This window comes from Eucalyptus grandis, chromosome 10, assembly GCF_016545825.1.
Source record: "Eucalyptus grandis isolate ANBG69807.140 chromosome 10, ASM1654582v1, whole genome shotgun sequence".
NCBI lineage: Eukaryota > Viridiplantae > Streptophyta > Magnoliopsida > Myrtales > Myrtaceae > Eucalyptus > Eucalyptus grandis.
The window spans coordinates 1,511,543-1,531,145 of NC_052621.1; the positions used below are offsets into that span (position 1 = coordinate 1,511,543).

Here is a 19,603-nt window from a genome sequence, read left to right on the forward strand (position 1 = left end):
GAAGTAGCTGAAATATCATGTATTGATTTCACTCCGCGTCCGTTTATTTTCTTACAGTGGGTTACCAGATCAAAGCCAATTCAAGTGAATGGATCGGATCAAGCCAGAAAATTGTTAACAAAGAAGTGGAACGGAGGAAGGAGGAATACACTCATGCCGATGAGGTTACGGAGGTTTCCAAGCAATGCCAGTCTATGAAGGTCCAGTATGATTCATTGCTAATGTGGATGATATTTTTCTCCATCGTGTACTTCAGTAGTTGTAAGTAGAGTAGTTTTCTGTTGAAGTGAAAGATCCATTTGATAGATACCTGGAAAGCACATGCTAAGGATGTACTCTTGAGTGTTAAGTAACCGTGCCATGTCTTAATGGCATTAGTCTATCTGAGTTCTTGATCACGAGCTGATATCCATGCTTCCTTCTTGTATACGAAGCTCAGAACTACAGAATGAAGAATTCTTGATTTTTCTATCTTCTACAACGTAAGGTTCAACGTTTTTCCTTGTTCAACTGTTAATATTTCAGCAACTGTGGGAACGCTACAGCATTATTCAAGAAAATATTCCATCCTAGACGAGATGTGCCCCTATTTGGTTCTGTTAATTAAGTGGCTAATGCATGTCTTTTGTTCGTCTAATTTCAGATTGAGCTCGACATAGATGTCCGTGGAGAAGCCTCCCCAAAGGAAGTTGTCCTAACAACTGCTATGACTTTTAAGCCATCATGGGTGATACTGGACGGGTTAGTCGAGGTCATGAGACCATTTCATTTTGTTTTGAGTGCTGTTAGTGTTTCTACTGTTAGACTGCATCTTGTATCTGTATCTTAGGTTGCATCCTAAATGACACTATAGGGTCTAAAACTCACCAAATAAATGACAGGCCAAAATATTATGTGAACCAAAATGAAATACGAAAAGATAGATAAATCCAGGAGATTCAATCCTTATTGATGGACCAATCAGAAAAGAGATGATGCATCTATACTTACTTGACTGTCCACAGTTTTAAGGTAATAAGAGCGAATAGGGAACACTTTGATTATCTGTACTTCTGGATTGACAGTAAGAGCAAAAAACATATACTGTGTGCGAGGTTAAGAAAGTACTGCAATAAAAGATGACTAGAATGATTATATGGTAAGAATTTATTCAAGGATATTTGTCTAGGGACATAATTTCATAAAGTTTATTACCTTTCGAGAGAGAGTTTCACAAATACAATGGAGGATATAAAGATATCCAACGTGAGGACGCTAGGAGTTTGTATATTGTAATTCTAAAGTATCCTTATTGCAGGAAAATGAGAAAAGACACAGACTATCTCATTGCAAGACTCTCATGCGGTGTTTCGATAGTGAGACGAAACAACACCTTGGAAAAGTTGAGAAAGCCAAAACCTCAAAATCTTCAGGAACAACACATCCCTGTTTCAAGTGAATTGATAGGAGGAGATGGATTTAAACAGCCAAAAACACAAAGTCCTCAGAAACAACAAATAGATGACCCAAGTGGTTTGGCAGGAGGAGATGAACAGAAGCCAGAGATCAGAAATTACATTTGTTCAATCTGCAATAACAGACGTCCAAAAAGCGGATGGAAGAGAGAGTTCACTTACGCAGAACTTCATGCTGTCACTGACGGATTTTCTGCTAATAACTGCCAATCAGAAAATGGGTTTGGAGTAGTCTTCAGGGGAGAGCTAAATGGACTGAAGATTGCTGTTAAGCAGCAGAAAAATGCGAGTTTTCAGGGAGATGATAAAGAATTCCAATCCATGGTTCATATGCTCAGTGAAGTTAGACACGAACATGTGGTCACCTTATTGGGTTCCTGTTCAGACGGAAACCACAGGTTTCTTGTTTACGAATATGTCTGCAACGGTTCGTTGGACCAACATCTATCGAGTAAAAACCACAGTTAAGAGCACATAACCGTCAACATCTCAAAATAAGTTTGCATGTTGGAAATTTGCCTCATGTATAAATTCAGAGCATGAACCTAGTCAATAAGATATTTGGTTTAACTAATGCAGGAAATCCTGGTATACTGCTCACGTGGGATCAAAGGATAAAAATTGCGATGGGAGCTGCCAAGGGCTTGAAGTATCTGCATGACAACAACATTGTCCACCGAAATTTGAGATCCGGCAATGTCCTCTTAACTCATGATTACGAATCTCTGGTGAGAGTTTCAATGCCTTGACTTTTTTAGAGCAGATCTGAGCCAAATAGCAAAGATTCGAAACACTTTTCTTTTTCAAACGCAATTTTGGAAACCCAATGACTCAATCATATTTTTCGAGATGATCCTACAATATGGGGTCAAAAAAATAAATGATTTAATATGCTTGGTCATGATTCTATATGAAAGCTGTGGACTTAGTTTTAGGGATAAACGAGATAATCACTCAGTTGTTTTGTCACCCCTTCGTAAAGCTTTTTATAGCGAAGGGAATGCAAACCCATTCACAAAATAGGTATATTTTATCTATTGGCTTTTGAAAATGCTAGTCGTTAGCGCACTAAGGTCTTTGACGTGTAAACGTAAGCAAATGGAAAACTCATTTCTGTTTAAATCAATACCTGAAAGAGGAAGATCAGAACAATTTTCGAAAGGTTTATACTTTTTATGGACAAATTGTAACGACCTAGTCTGACGAGGGTGGGGAGTGGTCACTGATGCCAAAGAGGGTTTGGACAGAGAGCGGCTCCTGGCAAGCTTCTAGGATGGCAAAAGAAGTAGGAATGAACTGAACTGTCCACCGAATGAGGGGAGAGCGATATTGGAATAAATATGCAAAAACTGAAATTAACTCGCATAGGCACCTTTTGACATAATAGTAAGCTTTGTTTTGGAACTTCAAAGTTAAGTGAGCCCAAGCTAGAGCACTACCAGTATAGGTGACCTCCTGAGAAAGTGCCTGCCGGTCCGCCAAAGGATAAAACTGTGAGGCTCAGAGAGCGGACAATATCTCGAGAGAGTTAATTTAGGGATATCATAGAAATAACCTAGGGTAAGAAACTAGTAGGTCAAGCGAAGTGAAGACTACGCACTCATGATTAAATCCTGATCTGATCACCACTTTATATGTGACATCATAAATCACATGCTATGCTGTACTGCTTATGTATCAGCTTGGAGATTTTGGCCTTGAAATGACTCTACATGAGAACTCTGATCTCCCATCTGAGACGAGAATTGCAACTATACCATACTTGGCTCCAGAATACGCAAATTCTGGTGAAGTGTCTCAAAAGACCGACTGTTATTCCTTCGGTGTCATACTATTACAGCTGATAACAGGATTGAGGAGCACAGATCCATCATTTGGAAAGCATAGCATTGTAGGATGGGTAAATGTCTCAAAGCTTCATACCTAGTCTGCTTGCATGTGTGATTCTATTGACCTAGCAAAGCAAGACAAAATTAATGCAAAGTGATTCCAGGTCATTTTACATTTACCAATGTAGGTAGAATATTACTGTTGAATAAGATACGTTGCGTGCTTCACTCTCTGAACGAGTGCTTTAATTTTGAGTCTGAAAACTCTAGTACTGACGTTGTTCTGCTTGAGATGTTACAGGCAAAGCCATTGCTAAGAGAAAAAAACTACCCAGAATTGATTGAACACAGCCTAACCGACTCTTACGATGTCAATCAACTCACTTGGGTGATTCGAGTGGCAGTTAAGTGCCTAAAAAAGGACCCCAACAGGAGAATATCTATGGACCAGGTCAGAGTCACAAGTCATAAGTTTCGTTAATATATGCTATTGACTGTGCACAGATGCATTTCTCCTCTCCTTTTTCATGTGTCTTCCATGATTGAAGTGCAGAAACACTGTTTAATAGTTCATTGATAAGCAATCTGATATCACACTAGGCATGGTTCTCTGTCTTGTTATCAGATTAAAGAAAATTCATTTAGTTTTTCTCATCCTCCTCTAAGAAGAATTATACAATCCTTACGATCAGTTGTGAAGCACCTCTATTAATGTAGTTGGAGCATCTCTATCATCTTGTTTTTATCAAAATGTTCTTGACGAACAGCTCTGCATTCCACTTCTAAACCTCTGATTTTTTATATTTGCATAGTGAATAGTGAAACTAATATGCATCAGGTGACTGTTCTCATCAGGCCACTACTTTCGCATTAGCACAAACAACATGTTCACATGTCACCTAGAGTTTTAATATCTTCACAGCCTTCCACTGGTTCAAATTTTCTTCTACCCAGGTATAGGCAGTCTGATTGTTATTTGACTTTCAACGCAGGTACTTCATGCATTAACTTACATGGTAGAAGGAAAAACACTTCCGGTTATTAGGGACCAACCATGACCGGAATCAATTGGCGACACCAACTCACCCACTGGTTCATTTTACAACTATGAAAGTCCCATGCAACGACCATCATCTCCAGGTGGAATGGATGATCTGACGACAGGATTGGTACCATCAATTACTGCAAAAGAATACTACATGACGACAATTGCCATTTAATTGTAGCGTAGAGATTCTCAGTTGTCGAGATACTCACAATAAAAGTACATCCTTCCCAGAAATCGTTTTTGTGATACATTGCTTTATTATTGCTTTCCAAAGATCAGCTCCAATGAGGTTTTCCGCATCCACACATAAAAGCAGTCATCCTTGACAAAAACAAACTCTATACAACAAACAATGATGAACTGATTTGAACAAAGGGACATTTTGACCATTTTCTTAGCTGAATTAATGTGGTGAATACTATGTCTCCTGTCATGGGTGTTTTACTTGCATGAAACAAAGAAACATTCTTAAGGGGTTTGGTTCTATGAGAGGAACTTATCCCGCCATGCCGAGGTCTGTTTTTTAGCAAATGGGCTAAAGGAACAAGAATTTAAGCTTAGGAAGTAACAGCACAACGTGAAGCCGAATTAGCTGTGTCCTCCAACGAAGCAATCCTTGGAACACAATTGGATATCTAACACCAAATTCCAATGGTCCAAAGACTCTTGTTTGGATTTCCTAATCTTGATTAAAACCCTTGCAACACAATTTATGATTTTTCAGAGATCTTGAATTCTGGCCATGGTTTGTTTCACCATAGTATACAAACAAGTTGGTGTTACTTCGTGATGATTCCTAGTAACTTCCAACTCATCACTTTCACCAACACATTTCTTCAGTGGGTTAAAGGATGAAGGTGGATGCATGTTACCGTGTCTGGAGCAAAGCAGGAAATCAATGGTGAAGAAGCTAACCAAAAGAAAGAAAGAACAGTAGAAGGATGACAGCATAACTATAAATTGGGGCATTCAAACGAACCACTGCAATTCTGAAGGAGCTGCCAGAGGTTCAAAGTATCTGGGTGAAAATAACATTTTGGCAAGAATATCTTGTTTGCCTGCTATGGAATGTGTACAAATTGGATCTTATATTATGTAGCTTCAGCATTTATTTTAATCTAGTTTTTTTTGCAAATAATAGATTGAGATCGAACACCAGTACTTTGCTTGAATCAACTTGGCTCTGAAGCGAATCAGCATGTCTCCATATTGCTTAGGCATCTACGTAGTCGTTAGTGCATTCGACCCACTACTTTTGCTTCTTATTATACTCACGAAATATTTACAGGAATTTGATTATTTTCAGCAGTACCATTGCTTCAAGTAGGTGTACCGATCGGATTCCTGAATTTCTAAGCCGTTTTAATTTCTAGAGGCAAACACGTAAACTATGTAGTTGAATCTGAGAAGTAGCGCTTATTAGGATGCACATGTGAGTTGTGCTAGAGAAATACCCACATTAGAGAATTGGTGTAATGTAGAGCAGTTAATATGTCTTAATTGGCTTAATCTTTGGAGTGAAAGTGGGTTCAACTGGATGTGTTGTCAAGCTTGGACTTGAGTTCTTCCTTAGAGATATTACCTGCTGCACACTCTCAACACCATTCTTGAGAGTTTTTTTTCCTTAATTCTCCTTTCTATTGTTCAGGTATTTCTCTTTGTTAAATATGCGACCTTTGGACGAGCTCAGGGGTCGTCCAATTTCCAGGAGAATTTTTATGGGCATACGGTAGCACTTCTTCCTTACTAAACACGCCATCTTTCTTCTTGCTATAACTGGAGCTGCAAAACAGGCAGATGGTGATAACGAGGTCCACTTGAAGTCCATACAAGAATAAATTGTCGAATCATCTTGTTAAGATGAGAAGCTCTGCCTTACCAGATAAGTTGGATAATGATCCTTGTTACTCCCCCAAATGTTAGAAAAGTAGAAAGCTTGGAATTTGGGAGAATTGTATATTGCTTTCTTATCAGAAAAGTATGTAATTACAACCTATTTATAATACAAGTTGTCTAAATAATTAAGGAATAAAAATATACACAATATCCCAAAGATATACATAATATTCTCACAAAATATTCCCTATAATCAAAATCAATCAAGATCAATCAGCATCGGCAACAGTATCTTCAACACTCCCCCTCAAGCTCGGCGGTTTGTACACATCGAAGACACCTAGCTTGTTTAGTAGATACGAATGTTGCCTTTGACATAAGGCCTTGGTAAAGATGTCCGCAGGTTGCTATGCCGTTCTTATCCCTCTTGTTTTAATCACCCCACTCTGGATCTTGTCTAGGATGAAGTGACAATCAATCTCTATATGCTTTGTCCTTTTGTGGAATACTAGATTCATTGCAAGCTTAAGTGCAGCATCATTATCACAAAATAGGATAGTGGGCTCCTTTATCCATACACCAAGGTCTTGAAGAAGACCTCTTATCTAGACTATCTCACAACTAGTCTTTGCCATTGCTTGGTATTCTGCCTCAGTAGATGATAAAGATACGGTTGATTGTTTCTTCGTCTTCCACGAAATTAAAGAATCCCCCAATTTTATACAGAATCCTGTAACTGATCTTCTACTCATGGGACAAGTAGCATAATCTGTGTCACAATATGCTGTCATCTCCATATTGTTGTTTTGTGACAGCATTATTCCCAATCCAAGACACGCTTTCAAGTATTTTATGACCTTCAATGCCGCATTCATGTGAGACTGTTTCGGAGCATGCATAAATTGACTAAGAATCTAATTGCATAACAGATGTCTGGCCTAGTCATGGTCAAATAGATAAGCTTTCCAACGAGTCTTTGATAAGCAGAAGGATCTTTAAGCAAAGGATCCTTGTTTATGGGCGACAATCCTTTGTCATATTCAGCTGTTGTTAACTTGATATTATGATTGATTGGAATAATAGCCGGCCTAGACCCCGACAAACCTGCTTCTGATACAATCTCTAAGACAAATTTCCGTTGGCTAAGATAGATGCCTTTATTTGACCGCACAATTTCCATCCCAAGAAAGTATTTAGGAGATCCCAAATCCTTAATATGAAATGTAGAATGTAGATACTCTTTGAATCTCTCAATGGCAGGCGCATCATTTCAATAATGAGTATATCATCAACATATATAAGTAAGTAGATTGACAATGTACCTTTTTTCCATGTGAATAAAGCATAGTCATGCTTAGATTGCTGGAATTTTGCAGTTGTAAGCGCATTGGTAAATTTGGCATACCATTGACGAGAAACCTGTTTGAGCCCATATAGAGATTTATGAAGACGGCACACGCTTCCCTCCCCCTGTCTGCGAAATCCCGGCGGAATATCCATATAAATCTCTGCTTCAAGATCCCCATGTAAAAAGGCATTGTGAACGTCAATTTGATGAAGAGGCAAGTCACGAATAGCGGCAATGGAAAGAAAGGATCGTACGGTGACTTCTTTGACAACAGGAGAGAAAGTTTATGTATAATCAAATCCTTCCTTCTGAGTGAATCCTTTCGCAACTAATCTGGCTTTGTAACGCTCAATGGATCCGTCTGCTTTGTATTTGATCTTGTATACCCATTTGCATCATATGGGTCTACGATGGGGAGGTAGACAAACAATATCCCAAGTCTCATTTTCGATGAGAGCTTGTAACTCATCTTTCATAGCTCGTTGCCAACGAGGATCCTTGGCAGCTTCATCATAAGATGAGGGTTCCTGTTGTTCAGAAATCCTACTAACACAGAACTTATGTTCAGGAGAGAGATTAGCGAAACTAACATAGGAGGAATTAGGATATTGTGTACGACACTTCTTTGAGGAAGAACAAACGTAATCCGCTGTCCATGTTGGTGGTCGAACTGTCCGTCTTGATCGCCGAAGATTAGTCGGTTCAGATGGAACATCAACCTGTGAGTCTATAGGAGTATCATCCGCCAGAATATTGGATTTCGAAAATTCAAGTCTTTAATATATGGTTGATGAAGGAAGACTAGAACTTTCATTATTCACATTCGATGCAACATGTGTATCGACATCTGAAGATGATATAGGTGATATTACTTGTGGAATCATAATCATCAATGCCTGTGGAGTATCATCTTCATTCAAAAAAGGACGAGAAGACGTAGGGGGATCGGCATGTTGATATGAAGATGGCCTACTCTTGAAAGGGAAAACATATTCATGAAAGATGACATCTCTGCTAACGAAGAATCTTCTAGTAGATGGATCAAGAACCAAATATCCCTTTTGAAGGGTAGGGTATCCCATAAATATGCAAGAAAGGACACGGGGACCCAATTTGTCCCGAGGGCCCGTGGTAGAGACATCGCATAAACACCCAAAAACACGAAGATGACGATTGTCGGAACGTTTCCCAAACAATGACTCGAATGGAGTCTTTCCATTTAAAACTCGAGATGGCATTCGATTGATTAGGTATGCCGCTATGACCACACGGTCTCCCCAAAACATTTCAAGAATTGAAGCTTGATATTTAAGAGCTCAAGCAACTTCTAACAAATGACGGTGTTTTCTTTCTACAACCCCATTTTGTTGAGGAATATAGACACAGGAGCTTTCGTGAAGAATGCCATTGGAAATGAACAATGAAGAACATTCATGATTAAAGAATTCACGTGCATTGTCAGTACGAACCCGTTGTACGGATTTGTTAAACTGATTTTTGATTAGGACAATAAAAATTTTGAGATGTGGAAGGACTTGGGCTTTCGATTGCATAAGAAAAACCCAAGTTGCTCGAGTATGATCATCCATGATGGTGAGAAAGAAGTGTGACCCATCACGATGAGGGGTGTGATATGGGCCCTAGATGTCCATGTGTAATAATGAGAAGGCTCTAGCAGCATGTGATGTACTTTGTGGAAAAGACATTCTGGACTGTTTAGCTAATAGGCATATAGGGCACTTGGGATGAGGAAAGGCAGCGCTATGGCCTAGACGCTGATGGGATAAAGAGACATTTTTATTATGATTGGCATTACATAAGATGCTCTTGTTGAAGGAAAAATTCTTTGGAAATGCTATCCAAAAATGAAGTCCCTTGAAATTTCTACCCCAGCCCATCAATGTCCTAGTCAAAGGGGCCTAAAAGAGACAAACGTTAGAATAAAAAATGACCTGACAGAGATTGTCTTGACAAATCTTAGATACGGAAATGAGATTGAACTGAAAATTTGGAAGAGAATGACATTTTTTAGTGTGATGGAAGGACTCAGCTCAACATCCCCAATTTTATCTACTAAAATATCATTGCCATTTGGGAGGCGAACGGAAGTATGACTTGAGGACTTGTCTAATTTAGAAAAGAAACATTCATCACAAACTATATGGTCACTGGCACCTGAATCAATAATTCATGCGTTGCTCGAAATATTACTCATCAAATAATAAGAAATACCTGCATAACTAGGCATCTTTTCTTGAATTCCCATCTGACTTACGGTCCTAATGATTTGTTGGAGTTGATCATTGCTGATGGGTTAATTCACCTTAGCATTTGTTGCTACAGAAAATTCTCTTTCCTTCTTCTCCCCTGATCTTCCATGCAATTTCCAATAATTTTCTTTGCGATAAGGTTTTTTGCAATAATCACAAAATTTACCTTTCCATTTGTTTGAATTATTTTGGTTCGAGGATATGGCCGAATTTTGGCCGTTGGATCGCTTCAAAACGAATGCTAATGGACCATCGGATCGGGCGCTACAAGGGCGAAAAGTGAGCCGTCCGATTGTGCGAAGGAGCCTCCACCGTCAGATCCGAAGATCGGATCTCAGCCGCTCGTTCCTTGTGAGCTACCCGAGCCACCCGATCTCCCGAAGTAATCTTGGCCATCCATTTGAGGAAAATAAAAACCCTCTTCTTCTTCCTCCTACAACCCTAGCGTCCTTGTTTTCTTCGGCAAACCTCCATGGTCGGATCTTGAAGACGCCAGCCGATGTTCCGACGAGGTCTTGGCTGCAAGCACAACGCGGTCACCCGTCTTCGTATACTCGGTCGACGCCAGCCTCTGGGACTCTTCTTGAACCACAAGTTGGTATATGCGGCCGACCGGAGGAACCGAATCCATGGCCAAGATCTGGCTACAAATAGGTCTCATTCAACACGAGCAGGAACCTTGTAACCTTCTCTCGATCCTTCATGGCCCGGTATTGAGCCAAGGTCGCCTCAGGTCCCTCTAATTTCTCCTCTGTCATTTCAATTTCGTTCCATAGGGCAGAGAGTTTATTGTAGATGGCCGAGATCGACAAATTTCCCTGCTTGAGATCTGACAAAGCTTGTGTTAGTGTGAATATTTTTGCTCTATCTAGCTTACCATACATCTCTTGTAAATTTTCCCAAAATTTTTGTGCATCCTCGGTTGGTGGTACCCCAACGGCTACTTCTGCCATGAGGCAATTTCCTATCCAGGTCCGAACAAGCTGGTTGCACTTCCGCCATTGCCATGCAAGTCGCTCGTCGGACGGTATCGGGACGGTGCCGTCCAAAAAACCGTCCTTGTCCTTGGTCACGAGCGCTCGCGGAGTTCGCGAAACCACATGGAGTAATTCTCCGATCCCGAAAGCTGCTGGGAGATCAAGCACAACTCCGGTCCGTTGGCGGTGGCGGTGTATAGCGGGTCTCCAGGTTTCGGCCGGCCGCTGACTCCGGCGAGACCTGCAAAGGGAAAGAATCCAGGTTCGTAGGTCGGGTAGGGATTGCTTGCCCCGTATCCAGGACCCATCCCACTGTGACTCGGGAAAGTCCAGCTTGCCCCATATCCAGGATCCGCTCCAGGCATGTGCGATGGGCTTTCTTTCGGCCCACCAATCCTTCTAGGCTCAATTTGAGGTGAGCTCTGAGTTGAACCTGCTTGATTTGGCTGAATTGGTATAGGTACCCACTGAATGTGTGGGCCTGCAAAGGCATTTCCAGGATTAAATCCTGTGTTGGGCTGCACGAGGCCCATTTGACTTTATGATGGATTCGTTTGATGTTCAGTAGGGACGACATCTCCTCTTTGATTGTTGAGAAACTCTAGATTTCCCTCAGAAACACCGGAAGTTGAATCCTCAATCTTCGACATGATTTTTTTTTTTTTGGTAAAGGTAATGATATATTGAGCAAAGAACCAATAATTACAGAAGATTAGGCACCACAAAACTTTCACTCAAAAAGACACAGCGTCAAAAGGAGTGAAAGGGCGCCTAGTGCAAAAGAACACCGCATAGCAGTCAAAGCAAGCAGGTCAACACAGACAGCCAAAAACAAAGACAAGACAGCCACGTAGGGTCGAGGAAACAAAGAGAACAACATCAACCAAGGAACAACAACAAGGAGGACCCGAAGATCCAAAGCAAGGCCGCCGAGGAAGGCACAAAGAACGGGGAGGTAGCCGCAAGACACACTGAAGGAGATACTAGGCGGTCGGCGTAGGAGAAGAGAAAATAGAAGGGTCGAGCCCCCAATTCCGTTGAAGCCTTCTATTTCTCGGGCAATCTTCGACGCTTCTAAAGGTTAAGCTTTGTCCTTGACCACTTTAATGAGATGCTTCTTGACAGCCACAGGCACCACTGGATGACCTCTGAAGAGAATGTCGTTCCTGATAAGAATTTCATCGTCCATTGAAGATTTTCCATCCAAGACTCGTTTCTCCATGGGAGATTGCACTTGGCCGCCCAAAAATAAGCCATACTTGAAGTAATACTACAGCTCAAAGTGATAGCTTTGTTCCATATAAAAGATGACCACTCCACTCTCGCTTTCCTCTTTCTGAAAAAAATGCCATGCAGAAGCCACCGAGAAGAGACCAGACGGATTGACACTCCACACAAATCTATCCGGAACCTCAGGGAGAAGAATAGGGAGCTGGCCCCACGAGTCCATCACCATCCTAAAGGCTCGACCTGGCTTAGAGAAAAAAAGAAAAAGGAAAACATTGCGGAAGCTAGGCCAAGGCGGGAGGCACTGATACCATGTCAGAAAAGTAGAAAGCTTGGAATTTGGGAGAATTGTATATTGCTTTCTTATTAGAAAAGTATGTAATTACAACCTATTTATAATACAAGGTGTCTAAATAACTAAGGAATAAAAATATACACAATATCTCAAAGATATACATACTATTCTCACAAAATATTCCCTATAATCAAAATTAATCAAGATCAATCAGCATCGGCGACAATATCTTCAACACCAAAAAACTTTTTCAAGGTGTTTCCGTATTCGACCGATGAGAGATCGTCAAATAACTGTACGCTGTTCTTGAGAATCTTGTTTTGCAGAAGTGATCATAGATGAGCAGTTTAACCTCTCCTTTTTTTTCTTTTCTTTTTTTTTCCTTTTTTGGCCGTAGAAAAGTCTAACCTATTCATATCGCATGAAGACTTGACTTCAACTTTGCCACTCTCCCCCATAGTACATATAAAAAGCTCCGTTGGATACGACCTAGGATTTTATTTTATCATCAATCCAATCATTATTCACATCTTTTTCTTTTTCCGTGAAAAACTAATAAGAGTTCTCGGGCCAGGATATGGAAAAGGAGCTGTTATTGTCCATGCCGAAGTGGTCGCTTCAGCCAGATCAACGAGATCCCAATCTTGATTTCCTAGGTTGAGGTAATAATTCCATATTGATCTCAACCAACTCATATGCTCCCATTATTAATAGTATTCCAGCGAAAACTATGATGAAACCTAAAATCGATCACCAATATTTGTTGTCCATCCTCTTAATCGGTTTCAGAATAAGTTAATTTTGCCTCCTTGGTCACCGAGAGTCCCTGGTCATGGTCAGATTATTTGAGAGGAACAATAGCACTTTCACTTGTTTAAATTTATTTCCATGTTCAGATAATGAGCCATAGCTTTACATAACAAAGCACATTCTATGGTTTATCCCTGTTCCATTGAAGCACATGATACAGAGAAGGACACACCAATCACTATGTAGAGTCAGTAGTTTAACTCATTCCCTATTTAGTTCATTCGGCTGTAAACTACATTCCTAGAAACGACGAAGTTAAGGATGAAGTGAACAAAAAGACATACTTCTCAAGGAAATGATTTCTCTTAAAAGACAAATAATCCTCCTATATCGAGGCCATCAATCAATGAAAAAATCATCCTAAGCATTGGAAGTACCAGATGAGGAAACAAGCGCAATTATTTCTTATATTCACGACAAAGATATTCTGACGTGCATGTTGCAATATTTTACATCTATTCACAGATGTTCGGACATTGGGCAATGTGGATTCACCAAAGTCCATTTGCTTTGGCTGGTTAAAGCTCATGCCATATTCAACATAAGAATTGAGTTTTGAGAGCTTTTCCCACCTGCCATGCTCTGCTAGCTTCCATGCTTTGACTTGATAAGAAATCATGTCAGCAGAAGGTCAAAGGGTATTGGTGATTGAAGACGCTTCACCAGGAATTATCCTGAACACGATCAAATACATTTTACAAGGATCTATGCTTTCCCCTGGAAGCAAGCTTATGCTCTTGGCAGTTCTCCACGAAGTTAGCCACCCTAGTAAGTAAGCTAGGAAGCTGCATAAAACTCTTGAGAGAGCACGGTCATGAGTAAATGCATCCACATCTCAGAAACTCATAAGAAAAAAAAAGAAAGAAATATCGCTACATTGATCTTGCTCACCTTTTTCTATGAACTCCACACTTTTCACCTCATCCCTTTTTCTTTAGTGGGTTACAGGATCAAGATGGGTTCAGGATCATGGCTTGGAGCAAGCCAGAAAATTGTCAGGGAAGAAGTTGCACAGAAGCGAGAGAGTACATCAAGGATGTATTGTAATTAGGTCAATTTTCTGTTGAAAGTGGAACATCCAATTGAGCAGGTACATGGAAACGGACATTGTGAACATGTGAAAAGTTTTCGGCTGTCCAATCTCTGATTATCAAATAGCCATTCCATGTTTGACAACTGCACTCACTCTAAAATGTAACTGTACAACGTGGATATCAACCTAGGATGCACAAAAGTTATTGATCTAACCAGTAAACAGAACTGTGTTTATATTACAAGTAGATAGTGCATCCTTCTCTTCTAACATGAGGATACAGCCTCGTTTAGCTGCTAAAATTCAAGCACAGTTCCACAATGCACGCAAGTGCAAAACGATATGCTGCAAAACTTTCTATTATAGGAGTAATGTGCCCCAATTTGATTCTGTTAGTCAAATGGCTCATTGTTTGTCAAATTGCAGATTAAGCTGGATATAGATGTCCAAGGAGGAGATTCTCCAAAAGAAGTCCGAAAAGCTGCTATAACTTTTAGGGCAACATGGATAATACTCGACAGGTTAGTCAAACTTTTTGGTCACGAGACCAACGAAGGATACTTCGAGTATTGATTGGTGCTTCTACTGCTCGACATGTTAGTCAAACTTTTTGGTCACGAGACCAACACAGGATATCTTGAGTATTGATTGGTGCTTCTACTGCTAGAGTTAATCCTACTATTTATACCTTTAATTACACTATGTAGTCTACAACTTACCAGCAAATTTGCAGACCAAGATACTAGTGACAAGAGGAACATGGCAGATACATATCTCACTGTTAAATAAAGCGGAAAAGAGATTTTACATCATCTTAACTGTCCACAGCTCTAAGGTAATAGGAGCTAAATGGAATAAATTGATTAACTATAATCACCTGTTAAGCTAACAAAGTCCTTCATGGATTTTGATTGTGCGATAGATTTAGTACTGCATTACAGGATGACTTTAACGGAGATTTTGAAATAAATAGCTACAAAGGCCAGGCTAAATGACAAGTTTTCAGAACTTGATCGCTGTTTTTGAGCTGGTAATCTATCAAATAGACTCAAAAGATACTAAAATTTCCCTACATGAGCACACCCTAGTTCTTATTTTTTTAACATTCTGAAAAAACCCTTGCAACAGGAAAATGAAAAAAGACAAGGATTATCTCATGCAAAGACTCGTGTGGAATTTCAATAGTGAAATGCGATCACACCATTGAGGAGCTGAGACAGCCAAGAGCACGAAATTTTCCAATGCAACATATATGCAACTCTAGCAAGTTGACAGGAAGTGATGAACCAGATTCGATGAGCAGGCACTACATTTGTTCCATTTGCCACAACAGACGTCCAAAGATGGGATGGAAGAGAGACTTCGCTTTTGAGGAGCTTAAGGCTGCTACCAAGGGTTTTTCTCAGAAATTGGCTTTGCACTTCGGAGTAGCCTACAGGGAAGAGCTTAATGGACTGAAAATTACCGTTAAGCAGCACAAAAACGCACGCTACCATGGTAGTGAAAAGGGATTCCAATCTGAAGTTCATATGCTCAGTGAAGTGAGACATGAAAATCTGGCCATGCTGTTAGGTTCATGTTCAGAAGGAAATTGCAGGCTGCTTGTGTATGAATATGTCTGCAATGGTTCGCTGGACAATCATCTGTCTAGTAAGTTAATACCACATACCTTTTTGAGGTCATGCACAACTATGACATCCGTGCATATGTTAGAATGGAGTGCCTAATCAATACGACGTATGTCTTACTAATGCAGGAAATCCCAGTAGACTTCTCAGGTGGGATCAAAAGATGAAAATCACCTTAGGAGCTGCTAAAGGCTTAAAATATCTGCATGAAAACAACATCATCCACCAAAATTTGAGGCCTGACAACATCCTCTTAACTCATGAATGGTAAGAGCGCCTCATAATTTTCTCAGCGACTCTTGTGATTGCAATGGAACTTGCTATATAATTGGCTTGTGGATGAAACAACTGACTTTTTGCTCCAAAATTGATGCAGCATATGTTGCCTATAGTCATAGCATAATACCAATTTGAGATTTCATTCACTTTTATATTTCAATATAAGTGAATGTATAATCCAGACTCCTTATCACAAGTTTAGTAAACACTGTGTATAGCCATGTTCGGAAAACTGAGAGAAGATATATACCCCAAAAAAATTCATTTCATCCTGTGGCAGCAAATAATTAATGAAAAAGAGTCACTAGTTTCATTAACTCTAGCAGGGGAATATTTTAGTACTGTTGTGACTAGTGCAAAGCCAATCAAAAGAAGTAGAGTCACTCGTTCCTTGAAGTGATTCCAACTTGACCACCAAAGCAATTTACAACATCAAATCATATGAGAGGCTGCATCACTTGTGTATCAGATAGGAGATTTTGGCCTGGAAATGATTATGTATGAAGACTCTGATTTCTCTTCTGAGATGAGGATTGGGACTATGCCATACTTGGCTCCAGAATATGCAGATTCCAGTGAAGTGTCTCCAAAGAGTGACTGTTATTCTTTTGGGGTCATACTTCTACATCTGATCACAGGACTAAGGAGCACAGACCCATTGTTTGGAGAGCGAAGTATCGTAAAATGGGTAACTGCCTCAATGCTTCTTATACAGCCTCTGCCTGTATGTGCAACTTCTACTGATCAAACTAAGCGCGAAACATTTGGCAAAAAATGCATGTCATTTGAATCTTTCGCCTTGTTAGCATCTAATGAAGAGTAGAAAAAGGAATCCAGATGAGATGCCCTGCATGATTCATCCTGTGAAAGATTGCTTTATCGACGACACTGCAAGGAACTCAGCCTAAGGACGGAAGACTATAGCACACTTATTTGATTGCCCTTCTTCCTTTATGAGAGCTCGATGTTTTGCAGGCAAAACCGTTGCTAAGAGGAAAAAAGTACCCAGAATTGCTTGAGCACGGCATGGCTGACTCATATGATGACGACCAACTCCGTAGGCTGATTCGTGTGGCAGATAAGTGCCTAATCAAAAATCTTTGCAAGAGAGAGTCCATGGACCAGGTCAGTGTGGCTAAGTTTTCTCATCTTCTGTATAATCGCTGCTTGGAAATTGGTTTGCTCCACATTGAGTATGATAAAGAGTTGTCCCGCAGGCACTCTTCAACATTTCCCATTTTCGCTGTTTTCAAGTTCCCATACAAAGAGACTAGTAATATGCACCGTCGTGTTTACTGAGAAGAATGCGGAGATCCATGCTCTTGTGGCATGATACGCATGGAATCATAGAGATTCACAAGCTTCCTGCTGGGTGGGCGGGCTTTTATTTTCCGCCATCTTCTACTTGTCAGGAATGTCTTCTATGATTGGGAGGCAACTCATTTTCTCTATGCAGTTTAAGTTTCCGGCACGTTTTTTTCACGAAAAATTCAAAATTGAAATATTATTTCAAAAAATGATCGCATGTATTACTCACAAAAATGAATGAATGAAAAATCATCTCCAATAAGAATAGTTAGTCATAAATTGTTATTGATAATAAAAGTAATTTCTATCTCTCGGTTCGCTTTTGGAGCCTTATGTAATATTATTTGGAAGGAAATGAATAATACCATTTTCCGTGATCGGACTCTCTGTTTGCCGGCTATAAAAAAACGCCTTGACAAGGTTGTTAGGGATAAGGCATTGACCTTCCATCAAGTGCCGGATACCCCTACGAATAGAAGATTGTAGCAGAACTAGAGCCTTAGCCCGTCTATTTTCTCAGACTGAGCCGTGCCTTGTTTCTGCTTTGTTTTCCTTTGCTAGGGTGATTCCCTCCTTTTTGTTTCCTTTTGGGTTACTATGACACCCTTGCACTCCTGTTGACAATTCCTATTGTCACCTTGGGAGCAAGGCCCTTCTGTTGGTGTCAGGTCTCCTTTTTTTGTATATTCCCTTTTGGGTAAAAGTTAATATATACATTACCTTTACCGAAAAAAAATCTTGAGTTTTCAATGAAAAACGCACTCTAAGACTATTTTTTTCATGGAAAATGTTTTCCAAAAAGTCATTTTTCAAGAAAATGACAATATTTTCCGATATTTTGTTGAAACTTGAAAAACAAAACTAGAAAATATTTTCCATCATTCAAGTATAGAAAATCTAATTTGATTTTGCTCGGTAAAATTACCAAAAATATTTGAATTTTTTTACATTTTTTTCCTTTTCCTTTTTCCTTCTTACTTGGCCAGTCACCAGCCACGGCGACAGTCAGCAACTGGTCATAGGTGAGGGACAAGCTCGCTCAAAGCAAGTGAGGCTTGAGTTCGAGAGAATGGAGGAGAGCATGATTCATCTTAGTGAAAGAAAGATGAGAGAAAATAATTTCCTCTTTTTGAAAAGAATAAATCATTTTCCCCACTTTTGAAGTTTTTTTTATTGATAGAAAATATTTGTCTTGGCCTATTTATTTTTTGCAAAACAAATGCTGAAAAATTCAAAAAAAAATGGAACTTATTTTTCTCAAAACAAACAATGCTGCCTTAATAAAAGCCAGAGTTACTAACCAACTGAAATTAATTACAGGTGGTTGACGTATTGAGTCACATGGTAGACGGCAAAAAGCACCATTCCTGTTATCAATTCATCCTCCTCCTCCTCCTCCTCCTCGGGGGTTTCTCTCTGATGACAAATTCTTCGCTCCACAAACATCGGCAATACATCTTCGTGCGTGACATACACGAGATGGCTCGAAGCTGGTCGTTCAAGGACATATGGAACGTCTTGATCTTTCGAAGAAAATAGAGCTGTAATAATTGTTATTGCTGGACCCAAAAATGACCAACTTTTGGGTTTTTATAATCGACAAGTATCGGACTTAGTTGAGAAGAGCAAAATTTGGCCAACAATAAACAGAACAATCGATAACTTGAAATGAATCAAGAATTTGCTATGGAAATCATCGATGGCATTAGTCATTGAGAGATCATTTATCAAGATTTGAGAAGTTGATTGGCAAAGTCATGGAACAATTATTGACGAGATCCTTTATCAAAACTTGTGAAATTGATTGGCAAAGTCATGGACAACATGCAATTTACACGGAAACGTAACTGCTGGGTAGTTATTTTTTGTTGCTTAACTTCGTGTGAAATATGTTCTAGATAACAGGAATCAATGGATAACACAACTTCTTGTAATTGCTATTAGAAGTTATTGTTATTTGAATTCCAAAATTGTAGCCATTGGATGTAACCATCAAATGTGGGTTGTTTCACATCGTGCTCTTTGTAATTGATGGAGGCTAACAATATCATCTAGATGGAGCCAAAAAAGGTGATTTTAAAGATTTTGGCAAAGAATTGCGAAATTAAAAGTGCCAAAAGGGTGACCGAGTGAACTAGAGTTTGAAAATGACTAGGTTTGTGATAATAATCAGCAATGCAGTGATCTTCTAACAAATAGTAAGTAAATATAAGCAAGAGATAAAAGACTTTGCACACAAGCTTATAGTGGTTCAACTTAGT

The 19,603-nt window shown here is 39.7% G+C and overlaps 2 protein-coding genes across 2 annotated transcripts; both read left to right on the forward strand.

The window, feature by feature from the left end:
* Positions 1 to 184: 184 nt before the first annotated feature.
* On the forward strand, positions 185 to 4,341 carry LOC104423325 (receptor-like cytoplasmic kinase 1). The gene is made up of 7 exons (XM_039303638.1): positions 185 to 205; positions 644 to 741; positions 1,298 to 1,905; positions 2,034 to 2,182; positions 3,136 to 3,354; positions 3,585 to 3,734; positions 4,276 to 4,341. The coding sequence occupies exons 1-7, from the start codon at positions 185 to 187 to the stop codon at positions 4,339 to 4,341; spliced, it is 1,311 nt and encodes a 436-aa protein (XP_039159572.1).
* A 9,370-nt stretch (positions 4,342 to 13,711) lies between these two features.
* Positions 13,712 to 17,333, forward strand: LOC104423326 (proline-rich receptor-like protein kinase PERK3). Its single transcript, XM_039303639.1, has 7 exons — positions 13,712 to 13,849; positions 14,043 to 14,132; positions 14,554 to 14,648; positions 15,461 to 15,777; positions 15,884 to 16,022; positions 16,566 to 16,758; positions 17,010 to 17,333. Exons 1-7 carry the CDS (start codon positions 13,712 to 13,714, stop codon positions 17,331 to 17,333), a joined length of 1,296 nt encoding a protein of 431 aa, XP_039159573.1.
* Positions 17,334 to 19,603: the final 2,270 nt, after the last annotated feature.